We start from the raw sequence: 21,492 nt of genomic DNA on the forward strand, positions 1-21,492 counted from the left end.
GAATACAAACCCCCTTGGGGTGAGGATTTATTTCTGTTTTGCACAATGATGTATCTTCAGCACCCAACATGGTACCTGATAAATTCGCGGTGCTTGGTAAATACTTACTGAGTGAATGAACAAGTAACCTCAAAGTCAAAGTACACAACCTAAGAGCCAGTTATCAAGGTTCTGGTACCCATGTGACTTCAGAAAATCATTTCACCCCTGGGTCTAAAGGAAAACATCAGCATTATCTCCCATGCTCACCAAAGTCTCTTTCCACTCCAGTATACTAAATTTGTGATTTGCAAAACCAAGCCAACATTTCTAAGTCAGAAGTAGCATTTTCTGATCATTCAGAAAAAAAAAAAAAAATTAGCTCATGTTGTTCCTCCTCACCCTCACATGTACATAAAGAAAGTCAGAGAAAGATCCTAGAACTATAGAAATGCAACTCCCAGAGAGAAAGAGGTAAACTACTTCACAACAAGAAAACACCTATGGTACAATACCATCCTCAAAGGCTATTTTAAAGCTGATGAAGAATTTATATTACAGTATATTCAACATAAGGTAGAGAAACTCCACAAAGAAAACTAGGAAAATACCAAAAAAACAGGGCCAGTGGGCTGAACTTTGAGAAATGATCTATTACTAGTGACCTCTTTCCAATTAACGAAAGTGCAAGCTGTGCACATAACACCCACAAGGGCCATCACTTATTTTTCTAGAGTCTGATGTTAACCAATAGGCACCCAACAATGCCTAGTCTATCTTGACTATGTTCTCTTAGCATAATAAGCTTTGTTTTTACACCATTCAAAACAATTGTGACTTCACTGTCATTGGCTGTTTAATGTTGGTGTCTTCCAAAAAAAATTTAAACTACCTGTGCCACTCATTGTGGCTTAGATCTGGTTGATACTTGAGTATTTACTGAATAAATGAGTTGTACAACCAGGAAACGCAGGCACAGACAAGTTTAACAGGGAGGCAAGAGAAAGCTACAAAGCCGGTTTCTGACTCTAATCCCTATCGGCCTTTGGCTTTAACAATGTCGCTCTTACAGAAAAGCAAAAAACCTATCGTATTATTAGTCTTCAATAACACTCCACCATGCTTCATAGAGTGGATCCTGGGTGGGTCAGGTGCACCAGCTTCATCACTGTTCTGCCCATATCCACAAATGCGCCAGCAATATTGCTTTTGGGGTTACCAATACGTTTTAGAATATGTTAATTCAAAACTATAAAACTTGCAAATAATTAGGATCAAGTATATATTTCTGCATCCCAAATTAGCATGCGTCATAACATTTATTCCACTATCTAATTATTTTGTTGAGATTATTTTTCACTAACCATAGATAAAAGTCCTCCTTGACTCTCTATCCACCTCCCTGAAATAAGACTTTTTTAAAGTCATGTTATTTTAAAAGAGGGGTATTGTTACCACCTTATCCTTTAGTTTGTATACTCCATGAGGCAAAATTTGGACCACCTTTTTCATAAGCACAGTTCTTGTCACATAACATGTAGTCAATAAATATTGAACAAATGTAAAAGATAATAAATTTTAGCTCTGGTTTAAAATTTATTTTAATATTTATAAATATTTTTTAAAATTGTTTTTTTTTTTTTTAGTTTTTGAGATGGAGTCTCACTCTGTCCCCCAGGCTAGAGTGCAGTGGTGCAATCTCGGCTCACTGCAACCTCTGACTCCCAAGTTCAAGTAATTTTCCTGCCTCAAACTCCCAAGTAGCTGAGACTACAGGCACACACCACCACGCCTGGCTAAATTTTCTATTTTTAGTAGAGACAGGGTTTCACCATGTTGACCAGGCAGGTCTCGAACTCCTGACTTCAGGTAATACACCTGCCTCGGACTCCCAAAGTGCTGGGATTACAGGTGTGAGCCACCACGCCCAGCCAAAAACTTGTTCTAAATGATTCTAAAGTACATGTAAAAATTACATATGTATACGCATGTGTGTAAATATACGACCTATTACCCTCTGAAAATTTAGATTAGCATACTGAAAAGACCATAGTAGATATATTCAAGTAAGTACATATATATATAGTTATATATATATGGGTTTTTTGTTTGTTTGTTTGAGATGCAGTTTCACTCTTGTTGCCCAGGCCAGAGTGCCACGGAGCAATCTCGGCTCACTGCAACCTCCGCGTCCCAGGTTCAAGCAGTTCTCCTGCCTCAGCTTCCCGAGTAGCTGGGATTATGGGCATGTGCCACAAGCCCAGCTAATTTTGTATTTTTGGTAGAGACAGCTTTGTATTTTTAGTTTCTCTATGTTGGTCAGGCTGCTCTTGAACTCCTGACCTCAGGTGATCCACCTGCCTCTGCTTCCCAAAGTGCTGGGATTACAGGCGTGAGCCACCACGCCCAGCCAATGCATATATTATTTTTCATGTAAGGCTCTAAAATTCTATTTACCCTAAAGTGATTCATTTCTGTAAAAGTTTAATAGGTTTTGCAGGGGGCGTTATTCACTCAACAAATATTTATTAAATCTTTGCTACAAATAAAGCCCTAAAGTACTATGAAGGAACAGGAATACAAGTAAAACTGTCAGACCTCAAAGAGCATATAATTTGCTACAGGTAATAAGCAAGTGAGCCTTCTGTACAAAAGACTGGGCTATTTTTTGTTGGGCAGAACAAAGTCACAAAAAAAGAAATGAGGTTTTAGGGGATTAATGTCTATCAATAAGTTAAAAGGTAAATGTCTTTCTAGGCTTGTGACATGATAAGATTTCAGGTTGTTTTTTACTCAAAGCCTGAAACATGAAGCACCTAAGCTTTTTGGAATTTCAAATTAAGTCAAATAAAGCACTTCAAAATACACAGCTAATATGATAAAAGTATCTCTCTCGAGTAGCATGTTTTCTTTAAGAGAGGAACACCACCTGAAATGTGCAACTTTCCCAGCTGCTTCAATCATTAATTGTGGGTGGTTTCTGTGTGGGTACAAAAATAAGGGTGGCTTAAAAAAAAAAAAAGGAAAACAATAATACAATTGTCCAACTGAGAGCTATTAAAAAGTAAAATATGCTTCCTCTGCAGAGTTAAAAAGAAAATGTTATTTGTATAAACAATTTAGGCATTTAGAAATGTTCCATTTTAATACACAACTTCCTGATTTATATAACCACATTTAAGTGGTTGTAATGAGGATCTGTAAAAACTGATGGATATTGTTTTTGATTTAGCAAATGAGAAGGTAGTTTACTTCCTTGAATTTAATAAAGTATCACAGGTCTCTTTTAGAAGAGTTCAGTTGTGGTTGATAATGGCATTGCCTTTGGTTTCGAAATTTTTCCTAAAAATGCCCAAGAAGAATCTCATGGCTACAAACAACTTTACCTTTTCTTTCTTTTTTTTTTTTTTTTTCCTTAAGAGACAGGGTCTCAACATGTTACCCGGGCTGCAGTACAGTGGTGTGATCATAGCTTAATGTAACCTCAACTTCTGGGCTCAAGGGATCCTCCAGCCTCAGCCTCCTGCGTAGCTAGGTCTTTAGGTGCGTGCCACCACGGCTGGCTAAATTTTTACTTTTTATAGAACTGGGGCCTCATCCAGGCTGGCCTGGGACTCCTGGTCTCAAGCATTCCTCCCGCCATGACCTCTGCAAGCACTAGGATTATAGATGTGAGCTAACACATCCGCCCAGTTCTACCTTTTGTAGGACAGTATCACTAGACAAATATTAAGAGTAAACTGTAAAAATGCATATTTGTAGCTCACGACCAAATTCTGAAGAAAATTTTCACAGAAGCATTTTCAATAATTTAATCATTGAATTAGTTTAAGTCAAAAAAGAAAATAGGCCCTTTTGCAACAAAAATTATTAATGATCTTTTGAATGTATTTTCTGCATTTATTATGGCAGTTACGATTTTTAACCTGAAACAAAGGCAATTGTCTCTCAAAGGGTTTCTATACTATAGAGGAATCCTTTCAAAATACATAAAGTAAATTGTTTCCCATACTTCCCACCCTAGACTACATTCTTACTTCTCATTTGGGAAACAGAATCAAATATTACCTTTCCATTTGACCTAACAGATGCATCTTCAAAGTAAGTGAAAATTTTATGCCTTTTCTACACAGTCACTCTTCTGACAAAGAAACTGAAGGAGATTTTCCAGCCACTCCCTTGAAAAACTTCTTCTTGACACCCTCAAATCAGGTATCCAAGATCACTCTCAGGTTTCTATCTACAAATCAAGGTGAGTCACCTCACCACAGTAACTCACTGATGCACACCCAGACTCAGAGAGGTAACTAACAATAAATATTTGCACCTCAGCAAAGCACTGCCAGCACAGGAAGACATAGTAAAGCTCCTGTGACTTGAATTGTCACTATTTTAACCTCCTATACCTTCACCTTTCAACACATTCTCCTAAAGACAGAACAAGAAAATGTCAGGTGCACCTCAGCCAGTGCTGTACACAAAACTTGGTTCAGGTTTGAGCTCTCATCCATCAATCAGTACATATACAATTTGTACAAATATTTTCATACAAAAGTTTCTTTTTAAAAATGCAACATCTCTTCGTGCTCTTTTTTTTTTTTTTTTTTTTTTGAGACAGAGTTTCGCTTTGTTGGCCAGGTTGGAGTGCAATGGTGAATTCTTAGCTCACTGCAACTTCCACCTCCCGGGTTCAAGCAGTTCTCCTGCCTCAGCTTCCCGAGTAGCTGGGATTACAGGCATGTGCCATCATGCCCAGCTCATCTTTGTATTTTTAGAAGAGATGGGTTTTCGCCATGTTGACCAAGCTGGTCTTGAACTCCTGACCTCAGGTGATCTGCCTGTCTAGGCCTCCGAAAGTGCTAGTGCTGGGATTACAGGGGTGAGCCACCATGCCTGGCTGATGCTAACTATTAAGCACTATCCTTGTTGCTATGTCTGCATATCTGCATTCAAAATGGAATAAACAAGGGACCAGCTATACACTAGTTATGTCAGAAATAGCTGGGGGACTGTTAAAAAATACAGTTTGATTCGAACTACCTAATTGACTGACTCATTTCTCCACTCAGAATTTGTAGCTATTACCTTAGTTGACAAATGGTAGTGTATTGCCTGTCACTACCACAGGAATTTTCTGTTTAGGTGTGTCTAAAGGAATGAAGTCTCCACCAAAAATATTTACTAGCAAAGTGACTCTCCTTCTTGGTAAATGTTTAATCTCTTGAGTCCAAAGCTCATACTGTTCAAGACTTTCCTCAGAGTCTAGGTCATCATACAACATCACTAACCAAGCTGTTTATGCACAATTGCAACTGGACTTTCCAATGGTTTCCAAGATTACATAGAATGAATAAACTTTGCCTCATATTAATGACTAACATTTTTATTGGCACTAATTCAGTTTGACTAACAATATCTAATTTTTTTTTTTTTTTTTTTTTTTTTTGAAATGGAGTTTTGCTCTTGTTGGCCAGGCTGGAGTGCAATGGCGCGATCTCAACTCACCGCAAAACACCCCCCACCCCCCGGGGTTCAAGCTATTCTCCTGCTTCAGCCTCCCAAGTAGCTGGGTGATTACAGGCATTTGCCACCACGCCCGGCTAATTTTGTATTTTTCGTAGAGATGGGATTTCACCATATTGGTCAGGCTGGTCTCGAACTCCCAAACTCAGGTGATCCACCTGCCTCGGCCTCCCAAAGTGCTAGGATTACAAGAGTGAGCCACTGAACCCCGCCACAATATCTAAATTTTTAAAAAACCTAGAGGTTTTCTCATTTTTAATCTTTGATTTAAAATGATTTCAAATTATAAGTACTAAACACAAAACAAAATAGAGTAACTTGCATACTACAGCTTTGGTGTGGATAAAAATTCTCAAGGGATGTGCTAAGACTTACAGTCTTTTATTATCCTATATACTAATGTGCTAAATCAATGTAGCTAAACAACCCATCTCATAGGCAGGTTCATAGTAGTATCTTTGGACTTTCAGTAGATCTTGGACATCCAGCCGTTTAAACTAACCCACCATAAACAGTGTTTTCAAAAGAATACGATTTTAGTTTCTACACAAATAACCTTTTATTTCCTATCAGTAAAGTTTTAAGGCTGGATAAATAACTCATGTTGGAACATTATCAATTCCCATGCAAGAGTGTGCTCCAGGACTGATGCAATGAGTATTGTTTTTGTATTTACATACATATTACTTTGTGTAATTATAGTTACATAATGGTACCATTTTTATTTGATCTACCCCTATAAATGTATGATATGAGAGGTGGCTTGAATCTATCTTATACCGGATTATAGTCACTTTCCTCCCCTCCATCACCGATTTCTGAGCCCCACGTGTCTAGCACTGTACTCCTAACTCAATGTCTTCCTTAGTTCAAAAAACCAAAGCCAAATAAAAAGTGGGCAGTTAGTGCAGCTGTGGGAAGTTAAGTGGATGGGCTCAATAGGCCACTGCCCACTCACCGAGCACTGCAGTGAGCAGATGAAAGGGAAAAGGCTAAAGCTCACCTGCAGCTCATTTATCCTTAGAGAAGGGAGGGCAATGGCCTCTTGATGCTCTTCAATGAAAAGGGAGGTGTTAAAAAAAAAAAGTACAGGACACTACCCTGCTTGGGACTTCAGTCCTGACCTACTCTCTGAGCCACAGGAATTCCCCACTGGATCTTGAACAACGAATTCCATTTTGCCTCCTTCCAAGCCAGCAGCAGTGTGTCACTGGCACAAAACAAAACAAAAAACCCAGCAAGCACAGGCCAAAAGGGTAGGGGCAGAGGGAACTGGTAAAGGGTTGGGGCAGATGTACAGGCCAGACATGGGCCTACACATCAAACACACTCCCAGAACTACTTGCATAATTAGGCAATGACACTGATATAGTAACACCACCTTCTCTTCCTTACTTTGCCCCCAACCTTTTTTTAATCCTCTTCCACTGTAAGCACAATGAAAGCAGACATCTTTATTCATCTTCCTATTGCCTTCCTACCCATTCCCACCACACCTTACACACAGAAAGCCTGACAATGTCTTACTTTTCAAGTCCTTTTGCACTGACATGACCCACATACAGAAGATGAGCTTCTTTGTAAGTCACAGGATTTTGTGGCTATGTCATCGGTAGGTCTCAAGCCTACTCCAGCTGAGTGTGGTGGGGCTACTGCTCGCTGCTCAGAGTCACAGTTGTCCCTACCTCATTCCCCTTTCATTAAATCAGAGCAACAACGAAGTCGTTGGAACTCAGGCTTCAACAAGGCAAAGACAGCGGAAACGCTGTACCTTCCCATGTAGAATTGAAGCCAGTGAAGGAGGGTAAGTGTGATCCTTGTCCTCCACCCACTCCAGACACACACGTTAGTCCCAGGGATACATTTTCCAGTTCCTTGTCCTTGGTAGAACAGCTTGGGATAATCTCATAATCTTCCATGTCAGCAATGATTCTTCAGAGCCTCTTACTACTACTTATTTATTATCTACACAATTTATTTTTACCTATTTAGAGTGTATGTAGGAGCTCAGGTAAAGGGTAAAAAGTGTTGAATAGGATATTGAAACATATCTATATTTTTACAGGTGTTGTTCCAGAAATATTTTATACTTATAAGTCATTTTGCTCTAAGTTTTCCTAATAGCATTGCTATTTAAATCAGATTCCCAGTGCAAAGGGGATCTTTGCATAATAAGTCTCCTGATTTAGAATTAGCAAGCAACATTACATCTACTTGTGTAGATTCTTCATCTCCTGATCTCCAACCTGAGATTTAACTTCTCAAAGCCCATATAAGCATTAGAATGTAATGTAATATTCATTGCTTGTAAGCCTTCACCTGCTGATCAATTCACACCTCTCAAATCTAATCTGCAACAGCTGCACAACAATGTTCAATTAGCCAAAGTGGAAAGAGTCAAACAAGCCACTGTTGAGCTATCAAGTTCACTACAACTTGGGGAAATAATCTAACATCTGCCTAGAAGGTTGCACAGCACAGTGATTAAAAACCCTACATCTGCAATTACTACATGCATATGTGACTTCAAGATGACTTTTACGTAAGAAGCTTAATGGAAATGGAAACATACAGAAAGATGTTTACTGTACTCTTAACAATAACAGGCAAAGGGTCAACCAGAAGTAACCTGAACATACTATAGGGTTATTTCATAAATTCATGTATATGAACCTGATGAAATAAATTCATGAAGTCATTAAAATTATATCATCTGTGGAAACCCAGGAGTATTTGCTATAATCCTCTTTCCAAAGAAAAAAATACCAAATTATATATATCATTGTATTTGAAAAATATGTATATAAGTGAAAAAAATTAAAGTTTATAAGGAAAATTATGTCATTTATTCAACAATTTATCTGAGGGTCTACTGTGAGGATCTGAGTCAAGTACTAAGGCCAAAAGGGTTAAAAAAGAAAAAAATCTGACTTCTGCCTCCATGGAATTTATAGCTTAATATAACTAAGTGAAGGCTGGACACGGTGGTTCACACCTGTAATCCCAGCACTTTGGGAGGCCAAGGCAGGTGGATCACCTGAGGTCAGGAGATCGAGACCAGCTTGGCCAACATGGGGAAACCCCATCTCTAATAAGAATACAAAAATTAGCTAGGCATGGTGGCATACACCTATAATCCCAGTTACTCAGGAGGCTAAGGCACGAGAATCACTCGAACACAGGAGGCGGAGGTTGCAGTGAGCCGAGATCATGCCACTGCACTCCAGCCTAGGTGACAGAGCAAGACTCTGTCTCAAAATAAATAAACAACTAAGTGAAAATAACTGTTATGTAAATATGTGGGTGTAGCTTTTCTAAATAATAATGCTAATATATTTGTATTTTAGTTACATAATCTAGGCTTTTACCTAAGTGTATACTACAAAGCCTGTGTTGAGGACCAGACATTTATAACACAAATGTCAAGAAATGACAAGCAAAATGACCACTATTGTTCCAAATGTTGGCAGTGCATGATCCCTAATGCTGCCCTTCCCCAGCTCTCCTGTGAGGAGGAAGATGTCATGCATGTGGGAGGGCTCTCCCTTATTCCTGGAGACACTTTAACTATACCTCAGGTAAGTGACAGGCATGGCTGGGACCATCTTTCATCACAAAACTGAGGGCCAAAGGAGACCAGCCACTCCACCCTCCCCTCAAATTAACTAACACTCCTAAAAAAGCAAGCAAAGAGAGTGACCACCTGGCATGTATCTGCTCAGAAAGACTGCCAATATGATCACAATGATGTATGTATCGTGTAAATTTCATATGCAGAGAGCTTGTCTAAGGACTCTGTACCCTGCCCAGAGATTTCTCCAAAAGGACTCTTGTGAATGCAGGCAAGCTAAAGCCACACATTGAAGCCGAAACTCATTCAGCTTAACTTCTCCTGAGAGCCTTTTTTTGTGGGGGTAACATTGCCTTTTTGTTTCACAGTGAGGTCTGTGCTCGGACTTGCTACTTAGATAGTCAAAGCTAATAAAATATACTGTCTAGAAATACAGACATAACTGGTAGAACTATAGAAGAAAAAGAAAGGGCAGAGGAAGAAGAGGAATGTGATTGTGGAAAGGTATGAAGGGGATTATAAATCCCAGCTTCTCAGAGCGTGGTCCATGGACTAGGAGCATGGACATCACTTTCAAATCTATTAGAAATGAGAATCTTACATGCAACCCAAGACCCGCAATTAATAAGATTTCCAGCTGGGCACAGTGGCTCACACCTGTAATCCCAGCACTTTGGGAGGCTGAGGTGGGTGGATCATGAGGTCAGGAATTCAAGACCACCCTGACCAACGTAGTGAAACGCCATCTCTACTAAAAATACAAAAATAAAATTAGCTGGGCGTGGTGGTGGGCACCTGTAATCCCAGCTACTTGGGAGGCTGAGGCAGGAAAATTGCTTGAATGTGGGAGGCAGAGGTTGCAGTGAACTGAGATCGCACCACTGCACTCCAGCCTGGGTGACAGAGCAAGGCTCTGTCTCCCAAAAAAAAAAAGAAAAAAAAAAAGAAATTTCCAGGTGTTTCCTATAGACATTAAAGTTTGGGAGTCACTGTTCTCAGCATTTGTAATATCGTATTTTTATACCTGGAAGTAGGGTACACTTAGTAATATCCTCTAAAATATACATACATATTTTATATACTCTTTTCATTAAATGACATATCTGGAATCCAGCCTATGAAGGGACCACACATCTACAAACTGGAAAATGGAGGGGTCTTTAAAAGGTGGCGGTGGAGGGAGTTACAAGAATCAGACCTTCAAACAATAGAAAGTCAGAGACAGATAAAACTTCAGAGATCATATAACATGACCTCTTCATTTTAGGGGAGATGAATCCTTCTGATTCAGAAAGGAGCATGCTTTCCCCAGAGACAGATTGCCAAATTACTGAGGCAACGTCAGATTAGGGTTCAAGTCTCCTGATTCCTGGTAATGTTCTGCATCCTGCAAGAACACGGGTTTAGGGAATCGTGACTGATTTGTTTTCTTTAAAAACAAATATTCAAGTTAAAAAAGAAACCAGTATGAAGAAAAAAATAGTAAGGTAATTTTTTAAACCATTTTGCCTGGTAAATTTAATAGTAGATACCTAATATATATTTGTTTGAATGAATAATTAAAAGCAGGGATGACCTGAGTTATAGCATGATTCAGTCATTTCCTTATGGGGGGGGGAAAAAAAACAGAGCTTCGATTTTAAGCAATTTATAATATTTTCTTTAGGCCAGGCACGGTGACTCACGCCAGTAATCCCAACACTTTGGGAGGTCGAGGCAGGTGGATCACCTGAGGTCAGGAGTTCGAGACCAGGCTGACCAAAATGGTGAAATCCTGTCTCTACTAAAAATACAAAAATTAGTTTGGCATGGTGGCAGGTGCCTGTAATCCCAGCTACTCAGGAGGCTGAGGCAGGAGAACCACTTGAACCCAGGAGGCGGAGGTTGCAGTGAGTCAAGATTGTACCACTGCACTCCAGCCTGGGCAACGGAGCGAGGCTCTGTCTCCAAAAAAAAAAAAATTCTTCCATAGAAACCCCAAAATCACCCTTATAGTATTGTCAAAGTCAGAAAATATTTTAGATGTTTATTATTTAGGTGTGCGTCTATTTGATTTCAGTAAAATAAATATTAGAAGTAGAACTTTCTAAAACAGTAGTACTTACCAATACTAATTTCATCATCTGTTTCAGCATCACCAATACATTCAAACTGGAAATCTTGTAATGACTGGGAAAATTTCTGCACTGCCATAGACAGATCTGCAATTAAAAGTTAAGCAAAAAATCCATAAGGTGAGGTTCCATTGAATCCTGATGAGTTTCCAAATATAACATTATATAACTTTGATTTTGTATTATATTAACCAGAATCCTTTGAAATACCAGTTTGACTAATTTAACCAAAATTTAAAGACACTATAAATACTGAAAATGGATCTGGTCAGTTCTATACAGTGGAGATTTACTGCTTTAAGAGAGTTTTGGTGGCAGATGTGTATTATCTGAAAGCCAGTTTAACAAAGCCTTTATGAAGGAACTACCACTCGCTGACCATAAATGGAGCATTTTTATTTTATTTTATTTCAAGTTCCGGGATACATGGCCAGGATGTGCAGGTTTGTTACATAGGTAAACGTGTGTTATAGTGGTTTGCTGCACCTATCACCCATCACCTAGGTATTAAGCCCAGCATGCATTAGCTGTTTATCCTGATGTTCTCCATCCCCCTACATCTCCCCCTGGCCAAACAGGCCCCAGTGTATGTTGTTCCCCCACTGTGGCCATGTGTTCTCATTGTTCAGCTAATGGAGCATTTTTTCGTAAAAAAAAGAAAAGAAAGAAGAAAGAAAGAAAGAAAAGAAAGAAAGAAAAAGAAAAAAAGAAAGAAAGAAAGAAAGAAAGAAAGAAAGAAAGAAAGAAAGAAAGAAAGAAAGAAAGAAAGAAAAGGGAAAAAAGAAGGAATACTACTGAGCTTGCTGGTGAAGGGGAAAAAGCCAACGGTTGATTAGAAAGAGTCACCAATAATATTCTGCACAAACTGTGGAAAAGTAGAAAATGTGTTTTTATCAATAAACTAACGATTTTGGTCAAGAAGGTAAAAGATGACCTGAAAGGCTGTTTACAAATAACTTTGAGACTCAAGTTAAACATACTCTGCAATCCTGACTTCAGTCTGAACAAGGCCCAGAGTCTGACTAAACCTAGCAAAAGAATTCTTTATTTATGGGCAGAGAAAGAAAAGCCCAGAATAATAATAAGTAAATCCCTGGGAGTCAACAGCCCAGGATGCAACCTAACCGAGTGATTAAGAATGCAGACTCTGGAGCCAGGCTGCCTGGGTGGAAATCCAAGCCCCACCACTTACTTGCTATGTGACCTTGGACAAATTATTTAACTCCTCTGGGCCTCTGTTTCCTCACACAGTCAAGCACTGCATAACACACACCACAGTAGTTCCACTAGACTATACTGTAGCTGCCCTACATAGGTGCATCTCTTTTTAAATCTTTTATACCGTATTTTTACTGTACCTCTTCTATGTGTGGATATGTTTAGATATACATACTTACCATTGTGTTACAACTGCCTACAGTATTCAGTACAGTAACATGCTGTAAAGGTTTGTAGCCTAGGTGGGATAGCCTACTTCACCATACGGAAAGATAAATAGTAGGCTATACCATCTGGGCTTGTGTAAGTATACTCTATGATGTTTGTACAATGACAAAACAGCCTAAGGATGTTTTTCTCAAAATGTGTTCTTGTTGTTAAGCAATACATAATTATATATAAAACGGGAAGACGGCATAACCATCTTATAGAATTGTTTTGAGGATTATATGAGTTAATATTTGCAAAGCATTTAGAACCATGCCTGGCACTTAATAAACCCTACTTAAGTCTAATAAATAAAAATAAATCAACTTCACAGTGTAGCATCAGGAAAATCGTAAAGATCCCATCTCTCAGAGCTACTCTGATCATTTATGTCAACCCATTCACAGATGTCTACACCAATAAGAAAACAGACTTTTCTGGAATTCACTCTATACTTCACTTAACAGTGTCTCTTGCGTGAGATCAAGTCTAATACCTGAGTCCTTACATTTAATCAAGCAATAGGAACTGATAAATTCTCCCTCCTTGGCCAAATTTGAGTCAGGCTCCTTCAAGCCCTCTTCTTGACTAGGCGTCCACCTTGTCCCTGACCCTTGCTGGGCCTGCAGAGCCTAGTTTTAGCAAGGATTCTACTAAGTCAGTCTAGAAAGAATCCCCTAGCCTCAATATCTGTTCAAATTCCTCATCCCCCACCTTTCTTCAGCAAGAATCCTACTCCCATCAATGTCTCTTCTTAGTCATTTTTCTATCCACCCAATGCCCCACATCCTGCTCCTTAGCCATAAATTCCCACTTGTTCTTGTTGTATTTAGTTGACCCAGATCTCTCTCATCTACTGACATAGTCTTTACACCTGTTGTGATAGTCCTGAATAAAGTCTTCCTTACCATTTTTACAAATGTCAAAATAATTTTTATTTAACAGAATAACTGTGGTCCTATGCCTAGACATAACCCCAGAACTTACTGTGGCAGCTCCTACATTCATGAAACCCCAAGTCCAAGTACCTATCAATGTGGGCACTCAAGGGTGAAAACGTCTCCAAATATGAAGGTCACATTTTGTACCATTTTCAGCCAAGGACCTACCAACACACTCAGCAAGGACGATTCTGTAGACCACCGACTTCAAATTTCAGACAGGCTTTTCTTTTTAAACACACATTAGACAGTTTTATGTTTAATTCTGGGTGCTCTCCCTGAGACTTAGGAAAACCATTCCATTTAATACCCCTTTATTTGTATGCGTAGTATACAAATATGTAGTATACAAATGTACAAGTATACAAATATACAAATAAATATGTAGTATACAAATAAAGGCCTTATGTTCTGCTGGATTTGAAGCCCCAAATGTAATTCCTACAGCATTGTTGAGACTGAGGATACATGGGCAGATCAAGATGCTTGGGAACCCTGCAATGGATATCATTCCTTCTCTCCCCTCGCTACCACCAAGAGTTCTTCTGAACTTCTCTCAAACCCAGATTAGCCTATTTGGAAGCTCTGTCCTAGGGAACTCATGACACAATCTCCCATTTCTTCTCAGACTGTTCTTGACTTTCCATGGCCTTGCACCTTGACCGAAAAAGGTAATCTGTTTTGTCCCTTCACAGAGATCACTGTGAATGCACTACAGTAATTCCCATCTCCAAACAAGAACACAATGGCCCACTCACAGGCTACTCTGCCAAGTTACTGAGTATGAGCACTGAAGGCAGATTAACTGGGTTAGAATCCTGTTTCTAGCAATAATTAAGTGTCATGACTGTGGGTAAGTTTCATAGCCTCTCTGTACCTCAGTATTCCATCTGTTAAGTGGAACCACTTCTCAGGGTTATGGTGAGGAGAAAATGAGTTAATATAGATAAAGAACTTAGAACAGCATCAAACACATAGAAAGCACTCAGAACATGTTGATTGTGTCCATGTTCAATATCTAAGAAAGGAAAAATAAAAATTTCAGTTATGAAGATGGCAACTCTTGGACCTTAGATAACCTTGGAAAGTGCTCAAGACAATCTGTTGATAACAATTTCAAATTTTCTTGCTACACTGCAAAGCCATCAAGCCATGACAGCATTATTGTTCAGCATTTCTGTGTAAGAGATGGGTGTCTATTTCAACTCCTGATGGAATCAAGAATGCATGAACGATCCTTTCACAGTCCTTCCAGAAGCATAATGAGAGACAAGTTTATACAAGAAAATATGGCTCTCAACTAGTTCAAATGATAATTCTACGAATGAAGGAGAAGTCTCAAATATGACACATTTTCAACTTCAAGTGTGTTCCGGTTCTTGATCTTCTTCCTATTTCTTCTCATTTTCCTAATGCCGAAGTAATGATGAGGTCAAAAAAACCATCAAGGTAAAGAACGTATGATATGTTCTGGCAGTAATAATGATCAATCTCTAAAATGAGGAATCCAGCTCATGCTTTTAATCTTGGCTCCATCCCCTACTGAGTGTGCAATTCTGAATTAGAAAGCCCAACATCTTCCCATTGATTTAAAATCACACGAGACACAATATTTTCCTAATTGTCTAACTAAAATTTCTAAACCATGACCAGGCACAAAAAACAGAAGAGCTGTTTCTAAAATCTTTTAAATAAAGTTCATCCATATCATAATAGAAAAACCTCTATTTCAAAACCTAATAATTTTTTAAATTTGTTGTTGAATTTTAAAGTATCATACTAAAGAGTCAAATTTTTCTCTTAAGTATAAGACAAAAGATCCCATGCCATCAAAGAATCTAGTTTAGACAGAGGTGTCTCTCCCTATTATTACCCAACATTCATTTNATTTTCTAATTGTCTAACTAAAGTTTCTAAACCATGACCAGGCACAAAAAACAGAAGAGCTGTTTCTAAAATCTTTTAAATAAAGTTCATCCATATCATAATAGAAAACCTCTATTTCAAAACCTAATAATTTTTTAAATTTGTTGTTGAATTTTAAAGTATCATACTAAAGAGTCAAATTTTCTCTTAAGTATAAGACAAAAGATCCCATGCCATCAAAGAATCTAGTTTAGACAGAGGTGTCTCTCCCTATTATTACCCAACATTCATTTATTGGTGAGCAAGTTGTATACAGTAAAGATGCTTTACATGCCCCCACCCCCGCCCCCCCACACACACACCACATCCGTCCCATTTGCCTGACTGAAAGTTAAGCATCAAGTGTTGGCACATGCATTCACATTATAACCTGAAAGAAGTTATACTGGGCTTTAATTAGTCCACAATGTTTTCATATCAAAGAGTTAACCAACAGCTTCCATGATTATATAATGAAACATTAAAACTTCATTTCATTAGAGGAATACAAAACACCTATGATTAAATAAATATTTAGTTAAACTTTTCTTGCACAAAGACTTAGGAACCGAGGTCTTATTGTTATTTTGGAGATGTTAATGGAATTGCTTTTACAGTGTTAGTTACGGAAGTGGGCTATATATATTTATGTCAGAACAAGTACAACCAGTGGTATAAGGTAGTTCTTCCTAAAATCCAGCTTCTCTGGGATTGGATCTAAGGAAGACTCACAGGAGCAATTTGTCTAGATATATGTGTTGTAGAATTCTCGTCTTTTCACAACCATGCAGAAGGCAGACATTATAAAGCAATGAGAATACAAAGGTTAAAATAGAATGTATCCTTCCCTCCTAAAGGGCGCAGTCCCATAGCGGGGTGAGGCATGTAATTAATCATAACAGAGAGCGATCGATAAATTGTTTGACAGAGATTAATAACAGTACCTAGTACCTGATACTTTTGTAAGCATTTAATATAAATTAACCCATTAGTCTTCACAATAGCCACAAGAACTAGATGCCATCACTCCCATTTTACAGATTAAGAAACTGAGGCACAGATAAGTTAAGTGACTTCCCCAAGGTCACACAAGCTAGGAAACAGCAGAACCAAAATTTCAACCCAGGGCTGAAATACCCAGGGCGCCAGCTCCAGAATACCCACTTCACCACATTGCCACACAGTTTTGCACACAGACCTTAAATAAAGGTGGCAAATAAAAAAGCACAATCAGTTTGGATTGAGTGTGCAGGGGTAGAGTTGTGAGAAGACTCACTAAGAACAGGGACTTGAAAGATGCAACAATGTACCAGGAAGACGAAAACAGTATGTCTAGAATCTTCCAAAGGGTAGCTTCCACGTACATACTCAACCATATCTCTAAAGACTCACACCAAGCTAAGGTACTGGTTATTGTCTGAAACAAGCCTGCTATTCTTTTGTACGTATGTTTTTACTGTTACTTCACCTACTTAGAACATACTTTTTTCCCATTCTTGTTTTAAAAAAAGTCCTTTTTTCAAGATTTCTCTCAAGTCCTCCTCAAGTCCTCATTTTTTCCAAAAAGCTCTTTCTGACCCCTTTCAACGTGACACTATCTCTGCCTTTAACTCTCCATTATGTTGGGACTCTCTGGTGATGCTTTCATCTTTATCTCAGTGATTTGTAAACCTAACCTACCCACCTTATTTTAAGTAGTATATTAATGGTAGGAAACTTTACCATCTATGAATACTACCCAAGCATCCAAGACCCTACATTGTAAACAACAGCTCCTTTGTTGAAACCATCAATTTCTGCAAATTGGGTAAATACTCCAAGCCCCTGGATGTCTTTTACCCTCCCTTCTTTCCTTTCACACTCTTACAAGCCCCTAATGTGGCTTTTACAGTCACTTGTAAAACATGAGTTATTCGCTTTCAGAAATAATGATGATGACCACAGTGTTTTAGTACTTACAAGCAGCTTTAATGTATGCTTTCAATAACAACAGCAATAGTGTTGGCAAGATGTCTTACTTTTTCAAAGTTCTTACATACTTAAATCTTACACAAAGCCATGAGGGCCAGTGCTCTGAAAAGTTAAGTAATAACTTGCTTGGAGTCTAAGAGCTGGACTCCAACCTGAATAGCTTTTCTGCTTCCCAAACTGAATGCTCTTTCATGGCATATCATAGTTAATCGCCAAAGAATGATGGGCATTAAAACTGGGAGGGGCTAGGCACCATGGCTCATGCCTGTAATCTCAATGCTTTGGGAGGCTGAGGCAGGAGGACCACTGTAGGCCAAGAGTTGAAACTGAACCTGTGCAACATAGCAAAACCTTAACTCTACAAAAAATGATTAAAAATCAGCTGGGTGTAGTGGCTTGTGCCAGTGGTCTTAGCTACTTAGGAGGCTAAGGTGTGAGGATCACTGAGTAAAGGAGTTCAAGGTTGCAGTGAGCTGTGATAATACCATTATACTGCAGCCTGGGTAACACAGTGAGACTTGTCTCAAAAAAAGAAAGAAAGAAGAAGAAGAGGAGGAGGAGGAGGAAGAGGAAGAGGAACTGGGAAGGCTGTGAACCTTATAATATTTAATGAATCCTTTACCTGCTATATAAATTTTAAAACAGCAAGACTCCATGTGTTGGACTCTATGAGAGACAGCTAGCTATGCTGAGCATAGAATAATCTAGTAGCAAATGTACATAAAATGGTCATTATAAAACACCATGTTAAAAGACAATGGAGCTGGGCACAGTGGCTCACGCCTGTAATCCCAGTAAGTTGGGAGGCTGAGGCAGGTGGATCACTTGAAATCAGAAGTTCGAGACCAGCCTGGCAAACATCGGGAAACCCCATCTCTACTAAAAAAACAAAAATTAGCTGGGCACAGTAGTACACACACCTGTAATCCCAGCTACTCGCGAGGCTGAGGCAGGAGAATTAACTTGAACCCAGGGGGCGGAGGTTGCAGTGAGTCAAGATCATGTCACTGCACTGCAGCCTGGGTGATATAGCAAGACTCTGTCTCAAATAAATAAATAAATAAAATTTTAAAAAGACAAAGGAAATGTATGCTCATTCCTCTATTTTCTAATGACACACTGAATAACATCTTAGGTTTTAGGCTTTTTGAAGGTAGGTATATATTCTTCATCTCTTTCTGCCCTTAGTGCCTAATAGAAAGCAGCTACCTGAAAAAGAGTGAAAGAAAGAAATGTAAACTAACTGGCAAAACATTCTTAACATTAAGAATTCACTATAAACAGCCGGGCACAGTGGCTCACGCTGTAATCTCAGCACTTTGGGAGGCTAAGGTGTGTGGATCACCTGAGGTTGGGAGTTCAAGACCAGCCTGACCAACATGGTGAAACTCCACCTCTACTAAAAATACAAAAAAATTAGCTGGGCGTGGTAGCGCATGCCTGTAATCCCAGCTACTCGTGAGGCTGAAGCATGAGAATTGCTTGAACCTGGGAGGCAGAGGTTGCAGTGAGCCAAGATGGTGCCATTGCACTCTCGCCTGGGCAACAAGAGCAAAACTGTCTTTAAAAAAAAAAAAAAAAAATCACTATAAACTACCGAAAAGCTTGTTGTACTAAAAATACACACGAATATAACAGAAAGCCTTAATAAAAAGCACAGTACATTACACAGCAGAGTAATGTACTGAGTAAAGTACATAACAGAATATGTCAAGGAAACATCAAGTAAGCCTTGCTTTTTTAATAACTGCAGTTATGTTTTTAGTGTGCTCTCAGGAATTGTAAGGTTCAGATTGTTAAACTGAGAAAAGTCAGAAGAGAAGAATACTGGGTGTGGCAAAGTATAAGAAAAACACAATGGAAATTTGTCAGTAAAAAACATTCCTATCACTTACCTGAACAAAGTTTTAAAACACAATCTTTGCTATCTTCTGTTTTATATACATGCCTAGAAAATAGTGGTTATCTGATGTTAAAAATCAGCCCTCATTAAGAGGGCCCAGAACAAAGTTTGGTATGTAGCAGTCACTCAATAAACGAGAGTTGAGCTGAAGGAAATTTGAGTAACTAACAGAAATGGAAATCAAGGAATTCTCTTTCCTTGAAGGCCTTGAGAAACACTGCCATGAAGCAAGGGGCAGGTCTACAGGAGGTCACTGGAGACAGAATTACCAGAGAACCATGGAGACCTGATGCTGTTCTTCATTCCCCTGAAAATGCAGAAAAAGCACAGGCTACGCCCTAGGTCACTACATTAATGTGCTGTATTCCAGGCTAGAACAACATGGTTGTTTGGGCACCTTCAAATTGGTAAATCAAATTAGCCCAGCTTTAGGCAGTCTCATTCATTTTTACAGCAGAAGTGTATTCAGAGTCTGCATCCCATTTTGCAGTGGATACATCCACTCTTCCGGCAGGCATATTAAGTTAAGCATCTGTTTTCGATGTCTTATGTGACGAAGGTGCTCAGATCTGGAAAGAAGTCCTTTGATTAGAAACAATCATTCTTTTATATCACAGACTACGTGTGCACAAGGGTCAAAGAGACATGGATGCCAATCCAGGGATCACCACTTACTGCAATGTGTTTCAGAGCAAGTACTTAGCCCCTCTGAATCGTAGGCTCCTCAAGTGCAAAAGGAAGATGTTAATCCTTTGCAAGACTGTCATGAATATTACATAAAACTGGCTCAGCACAGTGTCTGGTATAGAATAGAAACTTGAAATACTGATTCTCAACAAATGTTAACTATTAAACCATTATTTATTATGATGGCAAATACAGAGTATGAAATATTTTCATTGTAAGCATAACATATTTAATCTGGGTATTAAATTACTATCTTCAAGAGAGCTTCAGTGAAAATAAATAGTGGTGCTGGCCTCTAATGAAGACCAAACGGTTTGTAATCCCATAAATGATATGTGTCTGGCAAGCAGTTCCAGAAGATTTCAGCCTAAAAATAACAAATAGGAACCAACACTTGGCCAGATTTTATCCAGGTTCTATAAACCTACAAATTCCATAAAAATTAAAAATGAGAAACCACAAAGACTTCACTTTGCTACAACCCAAGTTAAAAATAGAAAGTTCAAAGGATAAAATGAACCACCCATCTTCCTACCCTGGGGAAAAAACTTGAAATGGGTGGGTAAAGAACAGTGGCACAATGTCATTCTCCAGAGTCTCTTTCTGCCTCAATAACAATTCCTCTGCCCCCTCTCTTGAGATTTCTCTTCCTCAGACTCTTGACTTTAGACAACTTTGTCTTTAGCCACCATGTTTTACCTCAATACTGTTTCTCTTTGTAAAGTACTATCTATGTTATCTCTTCGCAAACCACTCCTAAGTGGTCATTTGAGTTTAGATGCTGGCACCCCAAGGAACATTTTCTGAAATATCTCCCTTACCCTTTTCTTTTTCTTTAACTACAAATACTAAGTTACCCAATATAGAGGAGTTTTGTTTTCCTAAGCTTCCCTAACTCAGGGGTGGCCTGGCCTGCTTTGCCGGGACTTCCTGGTCTGCCTACCCACCCCCGACTACTGCCCCAGTACAAGCACTCACTTCCCACTGTTGGCTGAGCATTTACAACTCACTCTCTTATCAACAGATTCAGTAAGGGAAAGCCTCAGTATGTTAGCCTCGGTTGCAGCCCATTTTTCTTTTTATTACCTAACATATCCATCCACCCAAGATAATGACTTTGGAAGGACATTTGGTGTTACCTTACGTTTCATGTCACATGTCACCCTATTGCCAGCTCTTACAGCTTCCTTTCTCCACCCTGCCCTTCTTGGTGTCATATACATTTGTGGTTAAATCATGAGTAGTTTAATTTCTTTTTCTTTTTTCTTTTTTCTTTTTTTTTTTTTTTTTGAGACAGAGTCTTGCTCTGTCACCTGGGCTGGAGTGCAGTGGTGCAATCTCGGCTCACTGCAACCTCTGCCTCCTGGATTCACACGATTGTCTTGTGAGTACCTGGGATTACAGGCGCCTGCCACCACACCTGGCTAATTTTTTTGTATTTTTAGTAGAGATGGGGTTTTACCATGTTGGCTA

At 38.9% G+C, this 21,492-nt stretch overlaps 1 protein-coding gene across 1 annotated transcript in view; it reads right to left on the reverse strand.

Moving 5' to 3' along the window:
• Nucleotides 1-21,492, reverse strand: part of ARHGAP42 (Rho GTPase activating protein 42) — a 327,325-nt gene that overhangs the window by 227,099 nt on the left and 78,734 nt on the right. Inside the window, 1 exon segment of the mRNA XM_017887227.1 lies at nt 11,179-11,274. Within this exon segment, the coding sequence (XP_017742716.1) occupies nt 11,179-11,274 (96 nt within the window).

This window comes from Rhinopithecus bieti, unplaced genomic scaffold (assembly GCF_001698545.2).
Source record: "Rhinopithecus bieti isolate Rb0 unplaced genomic scaffold, ASM169854v2 scaffold_14936, whole genome shotgun sequence".
In the NCBI taxonomy this organism is placed as follows: domain Eukaryota; kingdom Metazoa; phylum Chordata; class Mammalia; order Primates; family Cercopithecidae; genus Rhinopithecus; species Rhinopithecus bieti.